Source organism: Emiliania huxleyi (assembly GCF_000372725.1).
Source record: "Emiliania huxleyi CCMP1516 unplaced genomic scaffold EMIHUscaffold_79, whole genome shotgun sequence".
NCBI lineage: Eukaryota > Haptophyta > Isochrysidales > Noelaerhabdaceae > Emiliania > Emiliania huxleyi.
The window spans coordinates 152658-167042 of NW_005196094.1; the positions used below are offsets into that span (position 1 = coordinate 152658).

At 68.6% G+C, this 14385-nt stretch overlaps 5 protein-coding genes across 5 annotated transcripts in view; 4 read left to right on the top strand and 1 right to left on the bottom strand.

Moving 5' to 3' along the window:
* Window positions 1–1253, top strand: part of EMIHUDRAFT_453318 (hypothetical protein) — a gene marked incomplete at its 3' end in the record, with an annotated part of 4058 nt that extends 2805 nt beyond the window's left edge. The window contains exons 3-4 of the mRNA XM_005759840.1: window positions 299–727; window positions 858–1253. Coding sequence (XP_005759897.1) covers window positions 299–727; window positions 858–1253 — 825 coding nt within the window. The remainder of the gene's footprint in view (window positions 1–298; window positions 728–857) is intronic.
* Window positions 1254–4120: 2867 nt separating this feature from the next.
* Window positions 4121–4762, top strand: EMIHUDRAFT_218407 (hypothetical protein; the record flags this gene model as incomplete). Its single annotated transcript, XM_005759841.1, has 1 exon — window positions 4121–4762. One exon carries the CDS (start codon window positions 4121–4123, stop codon window positions 4760–4762), a length of 642 nt encoding a protein of 213 aa, XP_005759898.1.
* Window positions 4763–4794: 32 nt separating this feature from the next.
* On the top strand, window positions 4795–5509 carry EMIHUDRAFT_218408 (hypothetical protein; the record flags this gene model as incomplete). Its single annotated transcript, XM_005759842.1, has 3 exons — window positions 4795–5139; window positions 5204–5320; window positions 5489–5509. The coding sequence occupies 3 exons, from the start codon at window positions 4795–4797 to the stop codon at window positions 5507–5509; spliced, it is 483 nt and encodes a 160-aa protein (XP_005759899.1).
* A 1267-nt stretch (window positions 5510–6776) lies between these two features.
* Window positions 6777–8019, top strand: EMIHUDRAFT_438547 (hypothetical protein). Its single transcript, XM_005759843.1, has one exon. The coding sequence runs from the start codon at window positions 6804–6806 to the stop codon at window positions 7674–7676; it is 873 nt and encodes a 290-aa protein (XP_005759900.1). The 5' UTR covers window positions 6777–6803; the 3' UTR covers window positions 7677–8019.
* Window positions 8020–8712: 693 nt separating this feature from the next.
* On the bottom strand, window positions 8713–12856 carry EMIHUDRAFT_218410 (hypothetical protein; the record flags this gene model as incomplete). The annotated part of the gene is made up of 12 exons (XM_005759844.1): window positions 8713–9220; window positions 9299–9459; window positions 9729–9779; window positions 10152–10196; window positions 10440–10711; window positions 10895–11036; window positions 11120–11192; window positions 11430–11581; window positions 11727–11786; window positions 11940–12032; window positions 12173–12220; window positions 12410–12856. 12 exons carry the CDS (start codon window positions 12854–12856, stop codon window positions 8713–8715), a joined length of 2052 nt encoding a protein of 683 aa, XP_005759901.1.
* Between the last annotated feature and the right edge of the window lie 1529 nt (window positions 12857–14385).

Below are 14385 nucleotides of genomic sequence, written 5' to 3' on the forward strand. Positions count from 1 at the left end.
AAAACTGAGGAGGGGGTGGGTAATGCCAAGGAATAGAAGGGGGGGATCTAGGGGACATCGATAAAGAACAAGAGGGGGGGCCCGGCAGAGAGGGGCAAGGGTGGAACCGAGAAGAGAGTCAGAAAAAAATAAAGTCCCACAGGGCGGTAGAAAAGGTAGAAGAACCATCGTGAAAAAAAAGAGAGCCGTAGAATGAGCAAAAGGAGTATGAATGAAAAGACGGCAGCGAGAGGGGACACGATTAAAAAGTCGGCGGGGGGAGCGGGGGGCGTGACGCGCCCGCACCACGCGCGCGCAGGAGCTCGACGAGGAGTGGGAGCTCCTCCTCACCGCCGTGCACACGATGCGCGAGCTCCTCCGCCTGCACGGCGCCGCCATCGTCCCCACCCTCGAGGCGCAGCTGCTGCCCGCCGTCGGGCAGTGGCTCGCAGCCGACGAGAACCACCAGGCGGCCTCGCTCTACGCGCTCGCCGATTTGGTCGAGTTTGGCGGCCAGGACGCGGCAAAGAGGTACACGCAGCTCGCGCTGCCGCACATCCACGCCGCCGTCGCGCTCGAGGACGGCAAGCAGAAGCGGACGGCCGCGGCGGCGCACGCGCTCGGCGCGGTCGGCAAGCACGGCGGCAAGCTACTCTCGCGCGCGGCGACGGCCGACGCGGCGGCCCGCCTCGCCGCCGTGCTGCAGGCGCCCGACGCGCGCTGCGCCGCGATGGCGGAGCGGACCGAGGCGAGACGTAGCCGAGACGCAGCCGAGATGACGCCGAGATGGCGCCGAGATGACGCCGAGATGGCGCCGAGATGGCGCCAAGATGGTGACGGCGAGATCATCCGCGCCACGCCCGCGCCACGCCCTGCAGGCGGCGGCGCTCGCGCTCGGGAAGCTACTCTCGCACAGGCACGCGCACCTCGAGGCGGCGGGCACGGCGGCGCCGCTCACGCCGCTCTGGCTCTCGCACCTCCCGCTAAAGAATGCCGACGAGGAGGACGCGCAGGCGGCGCTCCGCTGCCTGTGCGAGGTGCTCGAGCGGGCCGGCGCCGGCAAGCCGGATCTGCCGCTCGGCGCGGACTTGCCGCTCGCGCTCGGCGTGCTGGGCGCGGCCGCGGCAAAGGAGGCGACGGGCGCCGAGCTGGCGTCCCAGATGCAGCGGCTGCTGCTCGGCTGGCAGGCGGCGCACCCGGCGGCGCTGCAGGCCAGCGCCGCGGCGCTGCCGCCGCCCGTGCAGCAGGGCCTCGCCCGGCTCGTCGCCGCCTAGATGCGTGCCCGTGCCGCCGCCGCGCCGTGAGCGCGCGCGGCGTCAGCGGCGCGGCGGCCGGGAGACCTTAGTTTAGCGGCGCGGTGTGGGAAGGGCGCGCCGCTGTCGTGGCATGTGGCACATGGCTCGCGGTGGGGGAGACAACTGCTGGGGGCCTGGGGCGGCGCAGGGCGCCCGGGAGAGCTGCTGGGGGCCTGGGGCGGCGCAGGGCGGCCGGGAGAGAAAACTGCTCTCTGCTGGGGGCCTGGGCGCTGGGGCGCGGGCGCAGGGCGGCCGACGTGTTTGGGAGACCCCGCAGCCCGCGGAGACCGCAGTCGGGCAGTTGGGACTGGCCGCTCATCGTAAACATAATTCTTCTTTTCTTGAGTGGTTGAGAGCGCCTATAACGTGGAGGGGGTGGAGCCGGTGTGCCGGCGTGTGCCAGCGCGCTGCATAGTGCAGTGCACTGTGCAGTTTCCCCAGTACGGACTGGCACTCTGGCAGTCGGCAGAGTCCAGAGAGAGTCTCGTCTCCGCTTCCCCGCCTGCGCGGTCTTACGTGTCGGCTGACGAGAGAGTGAGAGAGAGCGGAGGGAGTAGGGGAGAGAGAGAGAGTGAGAGAGAGAGTGAGAGAGAGAGAGAGAGCGGAGGGAGTAGGGGAGAGAGAGAGAGAGAGAGAGTGAGAGAGAGAGAGAGAGTGAGAGAGAGAAAGCGGATACCAAACAAGAACACAACGCACTCTCTCACATGACAAGCGATCCCACGATTGCGAATGTGGGGGGGGGGGAAGAGAGAGAGAGAGAGAGAGAGAGAGAGAGAGAGCGAGCGAGCGAGAGCGAGAGCGAGAGCGAGAGCGAGAGAGATAGAGAGAGCGAGAGAGAGAGACAGAGAGACAGAGCACGCTCATGGAATTCTTTTGCCCGCGTTTCAAATTGCAGCTCGCCACGTGGCTCGTTGCTCCTCTGCTCCTCTGCTCCTCTCCTCCCGCTCGCCCTCCCGATCTCCCGATGCTCCACGCCAGCACGCCCTCGCCCCGCCGCGCGCTCGGCAGCATCATCAACCTGACTCCGGGGCGCAGCGGCTCGAAGCAGACGCCCGGCTCAAAGAAGACAACGACGCCCGCAGAGCGGGCCACGGCAGGCAAGCGCACGCCCGGCTCAAAGCTCACGGCCTTTGGCAAGACCGGAGTTCTGCAGTCTGTCCGCGGTGTGGCGCCGGCGGAGGCGACCGTCTTTGGGTCCAGCGGCGTGCTCGAGAGGGAGCGAGGCGACACGCCCGAGGAGCACAAGCACGAGGGCCGAGCCGCCGCCGAGCGCCGCGCAGAGGTGGACACGTTCCTCGAGGCTCACGCGGACGCGCGCCTCCTCGGGCTCCGCGTCCTGTGCGTGCCGACTGGCCACGAGGTCCCGCTGGACATCCGCGCCCTCCGTGCCCACTGGGGCGGCAAGAAGTATCGCTCCGCGGCCAAGCGGGCACAGCGGCTGCAGGGCGAGAAGGCCGTGAGCGAGGAGGTGCGCGTGGAGAAGCCCAAGCCCGCGCGTGCGCAGCCGCAGCCGCCTGCGCAGGAGACGCAAGCGGGCGAGCCGTGGGGCGTCGCCGACGTGCGCAAGATCCGCGAGGTGCAGGCGGCGCGCGATGCGGAGGAGGAGGCGAGGAGGGAGGGGATGCTCCGGCACCTCTCCACCGCCTTTGCCGCCGCCCTCTCCAAGCCTGCGAAGCCCAAGCACGCGCTCCAGGTCGAGGTCCGCGCCGGGCTGCCGCCCGCCGAGCCGCCCGCCGAGCCGCCCGCCGGGGAGGCGCAGCACTTCGAGTTCGTCCGCTTGAAGCTGCGGGGCGCAGAGGTCCCCGACTGCGCGGAGCCGGAGGCTGAGCCGCTCGACGCACCGGCGGCCGCACCAGTCGCCGACCCCTCCGACCCCTCCGACCCCTCCGACCCCTCCGACCCCTCCGACCCCTCCGACTCCACGGAGCTTGCGGCCGAGCCCGTGTCCACCGCCGCCGAGCCAGCTGAGGCCACGCCGCCCGCAGAGACCGCCGAGCCCACCACCGAGGCTCCGGTGTCGCCGACCGAGCTCGATGAGCCCACAGAGACGAATGAGCCGACTGAGGCGTTCGAGCTGGCCGAGGTTTTGGAGCCGGCCGAGTCTTTCGAGCCGGCCGAGCCCGCACCGCCCGCAGAGCCGTCCGGCGAGCCGACTCCGCGCGACGGAGCCACTGTGACCGCGGTGACCGCCGGCGCCTGTCCGCTTCCGGCGCCTGCGGCCGGCCGCGCCTCCGCGTGCGACACCTTCCGGCTGGACCTCGCCGGGAGCTTTGGCGTCTGCAAGTGCGGAGCGCCAAAGGCGGCGCACACCGACAGTGCCCCGCTCGCGGTCTCCGAGGCCGCCCCGCAAGAGAGGGGCGAGGCACCGGCCGACGGCCTGACCGAGCAGCGGGTGCGCGAGATGAAGGTGGTCGAGCTGCGCGCGAAGCTGCACGAGCGGGGCCTCTCGATGCAGGCGCGCCGCCAGCCTCTTCCCTCCCCTCCCCTCGCCACCCAGAGAGCCGAAGGCGGCACGGACGAGTGACCAGACTCGCAACGCTCGTCGCAGGGTCTCAAGGCGACGCTGGCGGAGAGGCTGATCGCCTCCCTCGCCCCGGACAGCCGCTCCGCCGCCGCCGATTCGCCGCACAGCACGCCTTCGCGCACGCGGACCGGAGCCATCGCGGCCACGCGCGCCCTGCTGCGGAGCCGCGCATCGGCCCCCAGCGTCTCCACGCCCAAGGCGGCCTCTCCGGCGGCGCCTCCGTCGCAGAGGCGCACCTCAGAGCGGCTGGCCCGCCGCGCGGCGTCCTGAGCCGCGGGGGGGGGGGGGGGGGGGGCTTCAGTTGGGGAGTTGCTGAGCGGCGATGCTGACGCTCTGCCTATTCGCAGCGCAGGCGAGCACTCCGGCGGACGCGCCCGCGCCGTCTGAGGCTGGCGCCGCGATGACGGAAAGCGAGCGAGTCGACGCCAGCCTTGCGAGCGACCTCAAGTCAGGCCTGCAGAAGCAGCGGCTGCGAGGGCTCGATGAGCACGGCGACAGCATCACCATCATGGCGGTCGGCGAGGCCGGTGTCGGCAAGACGACGCTGTTCTCCAACCTCTTCCTCCGCGACCTTTCCGGCCCGCCCGGGCCGACGCTTGCCATCCTCGAGCAGACCGTCCACTTCGACCTGGACGGCGTGCCCTTCAGCGCCAAGCTGGTCGACACGCCCGGCTACGGCGACCTGCTCGACCTCCGCCGCACCTTCGCCCTCGCCACCAACTATTTGGACGCGTGCTTTGCGCGCTCCCTCGCGCAGGAGCGCGCCATCCGGAGGAGCGCCACCGAGGCGTCGACGCAGAACCTGGGCGTCGACGTGATCCTGTACTTCTTCGCGCCGCACCGCGCCAAGGCCATCGACTACGCCTTCTTGCGCCGGCTGCAGGGACGGGCGCCCATCGTGCCCGTCCTTGCCAAGGGCGACACCGCACCGTGTGGCGAGGGGGCGTCGCTGACGTGTCGCTGACGTGTCTGTGAGCTGCCCGCCTAGGCGACACGATGACGAGCGAGGAGCTAGCCGCCTTCCGCGAGCTGGTGGTCGCGGAGCTCGAAAAGCACAAGATCGCGGTGGCCCACCCCCCCGTCTGCATCATCACCGCCACCGACCTCGAGTCGAGGCGCGACTCGCGCGGAAGGCGGTACCCGTGGGGCAACGCTCTCTCGGAGCGGCCGGGCTCGTCGCACGCGGAGCTGCCGGCGCTGCGCCGCTTCCTGCTCATCGACGGGCTCGCCTCGCTCAAGGCCGCCTCGCGCGAGCACTACGAGTCCTTCCGCCGCCAGGCCCTCTGGCGCTCGCACGTCGGCGTCAAGCCGCTCGCGAGGACGCTGCTCCCGCCGGCGCGTGTGCGGCTCGCGCCCCAACTCGGAGCTGTGCTCGAGCGCCACGCGAGCACGCTGTCTTGGGTAGGCGCCGGTGCTGCTCGCGCTCATCGCGCTGCCGCAGACCCGCCGCTGGCTGCACCGCCACCTCGCGCCCGCGCTCCTCTACCAAGCACGCGCCGTCCGCGGCGCCGTCGGCGGCCGCGTCCGGCTGCCGCGCCCTCTGCGCGGCAAGGGCGCCCCGCGGCCAGCCCCGCAAAAGACGCCGCCGCCGCCGCCGCGCCGCCGCTAAAAGGGCGGCGTACACCCCGCCCGCTTGTGTGTTTGTGTGTGCGCCATGTCGAGCCGCGGCGTGCCGCGCGCGCGCCGCTAGTGCGTCGTGCGCGTGGCATGAGAGCCATGTCCGGGGGGAAGAGGTAGAGGTTCCTGTTCGCGCGTGTGTGTGGTGGCATTGCTGCTGCCGTAGGAATGTCTATGTCTCTGTGGTGTGGGAGGGTGTGCGCTGCCTGGCAGCCTGAGTCTGGAGTCAAGAATTCTTTTTTTGAGGGAGCTTTGTTGTAAAATTATTTTTGTCTGTTCGGGGAACTCTACAGGGTTCCGGCTGGCTAGCCAGATAGGGGGTCTGTGCTCTGTCCCCCATGTGCCATGACCCTCGCACCAAAACGCCCTACCTACCTACCCCCAGGCCGCGCAGCGATCAGCGAAGCGAAAAAAGACGAAATCAGTAACCAGCCTCCGGCGGGGCCCCCCGCCACCATCCAAACCCGAGCTGCCGGTCTACTAATCATACATAGAGGCTCAAGCTGCGTGACATAAGTCCACACACATATACGACATACACATACACAAAGCAACTCTCACTCACGACACACGGGCACCGGGTAGAGCGGCGGCGGCGGCGGCAGCAGCACGCGCGGACAGAAGGATTCGGACGGGGCGGAGCAGCGACCGCCTGGGCGGCCGCTGCTCTGTCTGCCAGAGCGCGCCGTCTGCGCAGCGCCGTCAGGTGCACAGGGAAGCGTGGCGGCGCGGGGACGCGCGGCGGCGGTGGCGAGCAGGCGAGCGGCCCGCGCGCGGCGAGGCGGACAGGTGATCGGCAGGCGGGTGATGGGCCAGAGAGTGACCGCGCCCAGCGATCGGAGCGAGCCCATCGTCGCTCGGCCGCAGCTGATCTCGAAGGCGTGCGGAGCGCGACTGTCGGTGTCGGGGGGCGGCCGTCATGTGGCGAGGAGGGAGGACGACAAGTGCGCGTCGTACGGGTCGCGCTTCATCGGCCAGTCGAGCGGCACTCAAGTCGAGACCGAGCATGGGCGACGAAAGCCGGTGGGGGCCGGTGAGGCCGGCGAGATTCGTTGCGAGATACGGTTGGCGCGCAAACAAGTTTGGACGCTCTGGGGACGAAACCCTACTCGCTGGAAAGGGGGCTCCTGGGGCGGCCAATTCACACCTCGCGGGACTACTTATGTTTTCGTAAACGTAGTTGTGGCCCCCCGCTACGTCGCACGAATGCGACTGGGTAGCGGGGGGCTAAAAGCGGGTACCTACCTGTTGCAGGGCCCTCTTGGGCGGTCAAAACCGGACCTACCTACCTATTGCATAGGGTGGCACAGACCCCTATCTGCCTAGGAGCCGGAACCCAGAAGGAAGTCCTCTCTGTGCTTCGGCAGATTGCGCGCACTCAACCACCTATGTCTCGCGCAGCACGCTACACGGAAAGGCGCGCAGCCATCTGCAAGCGCACCTTCGCGCACGACGAGCTGGAGGAAGTTCTCCTGCCGGCGCCCAAGCCGCCATCCAGCCCGGCCACCGTCTTCGCCTTGCTCGATGACACCAAGATGCCAGAGATTACCCCGCTGCCTGGCTCCTGGCTGACGGTGGGGAAGAAGGGGCGGCCGATCAAGGACATGAGCGCTATGAAGATGTACGATCCGCCCTCACCGACCCGCAAGAAGCAGAAGAAGAAGCGCCGCCACGCGAAAAAGGACCTCGACCCCATCAAGGACCTCGACGCCAAGATCGAGCAGGCCTCGACCAGTGCCGAATCGGCGTGCTACCGCGCGTCCGAGCGCCGGGCGAAGAAGTGCGTCGTGGGCAAAGACGAGCGGTTTTGGGCGCGCTACCGCCAGGCAAAGCGCGCGATGGAGGCCGAGCGCGACTTGCTCTTCCCGCAGGCGGAGGCGGAGGAGGAGGAGGCGATCCCCGCGCCGGCGGCACGACGCGACCCCAAGAAGCGGCGCCCCGCCACCAAGGCTCGCCACCACGCGCGCCTTGCATCACGGGACGCGCGCTGCTACCCGCTCGAGGGGCAGGAAGACGCGGCGGAGGTGCCGCCGCCGCCTCTCAGCCTGCAGCGGTCCCCGACTCCGGTCTGGGTTCGCCGCCCCCGCAAGGAGGAGGGAGCCTCCTCTGAAGAGAGCGGGTGGCGCATCGTCGGCAAGCGAGGCAAGCCTCTGAGAGCCAAGCGTGAGGATCGGGCGGAGCCCAGCCCCGCGTTCTTGGCAGTGGTCCAGGCGTCGGCGGCCCAGCAGGCAAAGGGCAAGAAGAAGTGCTCGATCATGTGAACAAGTCGGAGCGGGCCTTGGGGCGGTTGTCTCGTCGGATTCGCTGCATCGGCCCAATAGTCCGACCGTCTCTGAAACGTTGCCTTGCGACACACCGTCACCTAGAGACGCGTGTCCAGGCTCGGAGAGGACCCTGTGTAGATCGCAGACCAGGACTGGAGATCCTAGCCGATTCTACCACACGTCGGGCTTGGTTGAAGATGAAAGATTGCGATCACAGATTGTGGATCGTGTTGGTAGTTGCCAGGGTCAAAGGTGGAGTTTGGAGATGGAGAACACAGAGCGTAGATCCTCGCGGCGGGGGCGGCCGAGATCCGCAACCCTCAGCCTCACACCCAAAAAACCACGCCGTTTTGGGAAGTGTTTTGGGCATTGGCGATTGGGGCGGCGCGGAGAGATTGGAGACGTCGAGATTGGAGATTGGCGTATCGCAGCTGGCGGCGGCAGGGGTCAAATGGGAGATCGGAGATGTGCGGTGTGAATGAATCCATATAGGCATAGCGTCTCCCCGGCCCGCGCGCGTCCCGGCCTGATCCAAAACTCTAGGAAGCAAAATCGCGGAAAGCCGGACCCCCCCCTCCCCCGCGCGGGGCCCAAAGCCAAAAACTTTTTTTCTTTTTTGGTCTTTGATGTTTGAATCTCTTGCGCGCGGCGGCTCATGTTGCTGGAAGTGGCGGCGAGCCAGACGGAGGCGCCCAGCTTGAAATCGCCAGTCGCCACACACGCGCAGCCACTGGCACGGCTTCAGCCAGGGGTGCGACACAGGGGCACAGTCGACGTGATGCGAGAGAGTCCGCCCCGCACCCGCGCGATCGCCCATGCAGGCCCGGCGCGCAAGAGACTCGTCATGGCTCTCTCCGCGACCTCGCATCCAAACATGCACAGAGGGCGCCGATGCAGCCGCCACACGATGTTCTACCACCCTCCCCCGACTCGCCCATCCGCCCCGCGCTCAATACTCGAAAGGAAGCAGCCGGCGATGAGCTCCGCATTCCTCGCAAATTCTGCCAAAGGCGGGCCTACGACGAGCCCGCCTTCACGCCGCGCCCTTGTCGGGCCTCGCGCCCGAGCGGCGGCTCTTGCTCCCGCTCCTCGACTTTTTGGGGGCTGCGGCGGCAGCGGCGCCGCGCGAGCCCCAGCTCTGAGAGGCGGCGTTGAAGTGCCAGCCGGGCCGGAGGGAGGAGACGTCCGCAAGGATCTCCGCGCCGCCCCACAGCTCGCCCGCCCCCCGGACGAGAAGCTGCGTCGCTGTCTCGGCGTCGCCGCCATCCGCCACGCTCACAAACTCGACCTGAGGAACGCGCGTCGGGACGCTCAGAGCTGGACAGCCGCGTGAGAGCGGCTGCGACCGGGCGGAGGCAAGGCGGGCGCCGCCGGCCTGCCACCAGCCTCCGTCGTGCTTGAGCTCGAGGGGCAGGCCCGCCTTGGCCTTCCTCAGCCAGCCCTCCTGCGCCTTGGGAGGGAGGGGGCGCAGCCGGCCCGGCTCGAGCGTCTCCGTCAGCGGTCGCTTCGCGTCCGAATCCTCCTCGAAGAGGGCGTCGTACCTGAAGCAAGCGGACAGGCAACTGTGGGGCAGGCACCGCCCCCGCCAGGCGCCTCCTCGCGGGCGAGCAGCGCCGCACCTGACCGTCACCTTGGCCGCCGCCTTGAGAACCTCTCCGGAATACCACGACCGCTCGAACCCTTCGTCCTCGCCAGCGACCTCGACCGCCATCCCAAACGCGTACCGGTGGGAGACGACCACGCCCGGCGGAGGGCGCGGCGCACCGCCCGACGCAGTCACCTGCGAAAGAACAATCGTGTGTTATCAATGGAGAACATGACTCATACGCCCGACGCAGTCACCTTGCGCTTCTTCGGCTTCGGGCCGCCCTCGCCCTTGCTCTCCCCCTTGCGCTCCGCCTTGCCCTCCCCCTTGTCCGCACCGGCGGCCGCCGTGCGCGCCGCCGCCTCCGCCGCCGCCTTCTCCGCCGCCTTCTCCGCCGCCGCCTTTCGCTTTGCGAGCGCGTGCGCCGCAGCGTAGGCCTTCTTTGCGGAGGCTTGGTCCTCGACCTTGCGCCACTCCCTCCCCTCGTCCTCGAGCCCGAACTCCTCGATGAAGTCCTATCGGCGGAGAGGAGTGCCCGCTCTAGAAGGGGGTGCCACCCCCCGCCTCCTCGCCGCGGGCGGGGGCTATCTAGGCGGGGGGCAGGCCTCGCGCGAGACACTCTCTCGAGACAGTTCCGAGACAGTTCCGAGACCTCTCGCGCGGGCGGGCGGGCGGGGCAGCAGAGAGGAGGGGCAGCAGAGAGGAGGGGGGGATCCGGCAAGCCTCGCCTCGTCCCCGTTGACACACGCCTTGAAGCGGCCGCCAGGCACCGACTCGCGCACCTCCGACGGCGACCACACCTGACGCTGGCGAGGGCCGCTTGAACGGGCCACGGGGCCACGGGGCCACGGGGCCAGCACAGGGGGCGGAGGGCGGAGAGTGCCCACCGTCCGATCCGGCGCCCCCTCCTCCGCCACCTCGACCTCGACGACCTCCCCCACCGAAGGAAGCTCCCCGGAGGGCGGCAGGGCGGGCGCAGGCGCCGCCGCCGCGGCTCGGGCGCGCGGCGCCCCGCTCCGCCCGCTGCGCGCGCCGCCGGAGCCGCCGGAGCCGCCGGAGCCGCGGGCCGTGGCGGAGCGGGCTTGCGCGGCGGCCGCCCGCTTCTCGCCTCCACGCGGCGGCGCAGGAAAGGAGTGCTCGCGGTCCTTGTCCCCCTCTGTCGGCGGGAGCTCGACGGTCGCGCCGCCGCCGGACGAGTAGGTCCAGCCGCCCTCGGGGGAGAGCCAGCTGTACCGCGGCCGCACGTGCGAGAGAGGCGCGCGGTGGCGCGTGCCGGAGCGCGATCCGTACTGCGGAGAGACGACGGTGACGTGGCTCGATCCGGCCAGCTGCGTGAGACCCTCGACGCGGGCCTGCCACCAGACACCGTCGAGCCAGACCTGATCATGAGTACTGAAGGAGTGATGGTTGGCTAATTCGCAGGAGGTGACGCCGTGGGCGGCCAGGCCTCGACAGCGTCGCCCGGAGCGAGTCCGTCCTGCACAATCAGGGATTGAGAACTGGTGATTGATTAGGAGTCCGTCCGTGAGTCCGTCCTGCATGCCGGCGGACGATCAGTGAGGCTACACTCGCTGATGACTTCTACTGATGACTTCTACTGATGACTTCTACCCAGCCCCCTCCTGCCAACCGGCGGACGCGTCCTCGCCGAGCGGAGGCGGCGGAGGGCGGCAGCGAGCGACGCGACACGTCTCGCGGAGCGATGCGGTGTTGCCGGCGGCGTCGACGCGGCCGAGGAGCAGCTCGTTCGACTCCGGGCAGAGCTTGAGCACCTGCGGGGCGGGTCGGTGGTGTGGAGAGAGGGGGGCGGGGGGGGGGTGCGAGGGGCGGCGAGGCGCTGCGCCTCTGCCGGGACCCACGCGCCGAGGTAGTCTTCCTCGATGGGCCGAAACTCGAGGCTGCACCCGAAGCGGAAGAAGGAGACGCGGCTGCTCAGCGCGTCGCCGTCGAGCGAAGCCTCCGCCGCCGCCTCCGACTCTGCCTCGGCCGCCACCGCCGCCGCCGCCGCCTCCGCCTCTGCTGCAGAGAGCGGCTCGGGCGGGCGAGAGGCTGCGGCTGCGGCCGCCCTCTCCGCCTCCGCCGCCGCGTTCGCCTCTGCCGCGAGGGCGGCCGCCTGCTCGCGCCACGCCGCGAGCGCGTAGCTCGTCCCTCCCACGCTAAGCGACCAGCCTCCCGACGGCTCGTGGCGGCTGGCGGGGTCGAACGACCAGCGCGGGCGGAGCTTGCTTGGTGGGACGGTGTGGCGCTTGGCGTACTCGGGCGCGACGACGGCGATGCACGTCTTCTTGACCTCCGCGACGACCACGTCCCACCACCCCTGCTGGAAGTAGAGCTCGAGCGCCGTGTCGGCGCAGGCCAGAGCCCTCCACTCGGAAAGACTCACCTATTATATTATATTATATTATATTATATTTATATTTATACTATATTATATTATGAGCCCTCCACTCGGAAAGACTCACCTCGGGCGGCTGCGGCCGGAGACGGCTCGCGCTCACCTCCTCCTCCTCGGTGTTGGAGCCCTGCGGACACACGCGCGCACGTGAAGAGGCGCCCCCCCCCCCCCCCCTCCTCCCGGGGGGGGAAACCCGGGGAACCCCGCCCCAACAATAAGGGGCCCCCCCCCCCCCACCCCACCCCCCCTTTCCCTTTTGCACCGGGTACCGCACGCGTACCGCGCCCCTCGCCGTCGGGCTCTCGACGACCGACCCGCCGTACCAAGAGCCTCGCAGCCCGTCCGCAAAGGAGGTCACCTCGACGCTCGACCCCTGCGGGGCGGGGGCACTGCGCGCTGAGCCGCCTCGCCGCCGCACCCCACCCTCGCCGCCTCACGGAGCCCGCAGCCCCTCTTCTCCCCCTCCCCCTCCCCCTCCCCCTCCCGCTCCGCTTCCCTCTCCTCTCCCGTCACCGTGGCAAAGATGCGGCCAACCTCCTCCGCACTGAGCGTAGGTGGCTCCTGGCGCGCCACCTCGGAGTCCACCTCGGGCGTCGACGACGTCTGCGTCTTCACCGTGGGCTCCGCGCCGCTCGGCGCCTCGGACGGTGTCACCCGCTCCTCTTCCTCTTCGTCAGGCGGCGCGCCAGAGGCGGGCGGTGCGGCGGCCGGTGGCGGCGATTCCGGCGCCGCCTCGGGCGCGGGCTCCACGGGAGGCTGCGCGGGCTCCGCGGGAAGCTCCGTGGGCGGGGCCTCGTCCGGCTTCGGCGCAGATTCGTGGAGTCTCTCCACCCACGCTCCCTCCACCCAGTCGAGTGCCGGCCGCACGTCCGCCTCGCTCACTGAAACCTCTCCGCCTTCCGCGAGCAGTTGAACCGAAAGCGGAGCCGCCGAGCCGAGCACGGGCTCGAGCCACGTGCCGCGAGCCCAACCGTCCGCCGTGGACGCCTCAACAAGCTGGCCCACCTTGAGCTGGCCCGAAAAGCCCGATGGCACGTCTGGCGGCTGCGGCCGCACGGCGCCGGGAGGTGCCTGGAACGGCTCGGCGTCTTCGGCGTCGCGGCGGAGCAGGAGCCCGTCGGATTGATCGACGACCACGCACCTCTGGAACAGCCCCGGCGAGGCCTCGTGCTCCACAATATTGCCTGGCCCTAACATGGCTGGGCTAACTGAAAAGAATTTTTTAAATTTCCCTGTCTCAAAACACTGTGTAACACACAGCACACTGGCACGACAAGAGGGGCTAATCGAAAAGAAATAGGATTGACAGGGGATGCCCTCAGCGGAGCTGGGAAGAGGACCGCCGCAAGCGGCGTGGCGTGGAGCGGTTGAGCATCCCTCCGGGGGCCCTCTGCGCCGGCGGGCCGCCGGGGAGGCGTTGTTGGAGGCTAGGACGCAAGCGTCCGTCGCCCTTTTCAAACTCGGGGCCCACTCCGCACGCGCTACGCTCCGACCCGAGAATTTGGAGGGCCTAAAAGTTTAAGGTGTTGCTGCGCAAAAGGGGTCGGACACAGGGCGCAGCTCATGCTAAGAGCTAGAAGGGGAGCTAGCTAGAGAGAACGACTACCCTGTCCCGTTATTGCGTACACCAACACCACAAAAGCTCTCTCTCTCCTGTCCTCCACTCAGGCTGTTCTCAGGGTGCTCAAGCCTACCGAGTCCCTCGACTAGCTGCCACGTTGCCGACCGAGAGCGGATCTCCTCCTGCTCCGCAAGGAGGGTGGCCAAGGCTAAAGTCTTGCCGGAGCCGCCGGGCGCGTTGACGACTTGGAGAAGGTCGCGCTTTGACTTGACACTTGTACTTTTCTTCTGAGGGAGGGTGTAGAGGATGTAGAGTGTAGAGCGCTGTAGAGCTGTAGAGCTGTGGAGCGCTGTAGAGCTGTAGAGCTCTACATCCGCCGCGGGACGAGGCGCCTCCGTTGTAGAGCGATGTAGAGCGCGATTTTGCTGTAGAGTTTGTTGTAGAGGCTCTACAGCCAAACCGCCGGGAAGGCAGTGACTCAAAGAGGTCGAGTCGCACTAATGGGGTGTCTCCGAGCTTACTGGAGCTCTGATGAACGGCCCTGACTATCCCTGACACACAGAGAGTCACTCCGACCCGGCACACAACACCCTATAACTGCGTCATGACCAGCCTGCCATGTGTCGCCGGTGCCGCATTCGTTGCAGTGCTTCTTTAGCAGGCGGTGGACTGTCGGCTGCGAGGACGGTCGCATTTGCGCGAGGCGAGGCGAGCATTGCTGCGCGTTGCATGCGCCATGACTCGCGCCAGCGCGTGCGGGAGCTCCTGGCTGAGCCGCTGAGCGTTGAGTCCAGGCGAGTTGCGCTGGCCATGATCGCTGCGCCAAGCCGAGCTGACGCGCCGAGGCGCCGGCCAGTCGCAGCCGTGATGCATGCCACAGCAGCAGAGGCACCTGCCACCCATTGGGCGGGCAGCGACAGAAGGCCAGGGCAGCACTGGCAAGTGCAACGCGCCTCATGTCGGAGAGCGACCGTGCCTCGTTCGCCGCTTATGATGTAGAGTTTGTTGTAGAGATTTCACGTTGTAGAGCGCCTCTACATCGCTCTACAACGGAGGCGCCTCGTCCCGCGGCGGATGTAGAGCTCTACAGCTCTACAGCGCTCCAGAGCGCTCTACAGCTCTACAGCTCTACAGCGCTCTACACTCTACATCCTCTACACCCTCC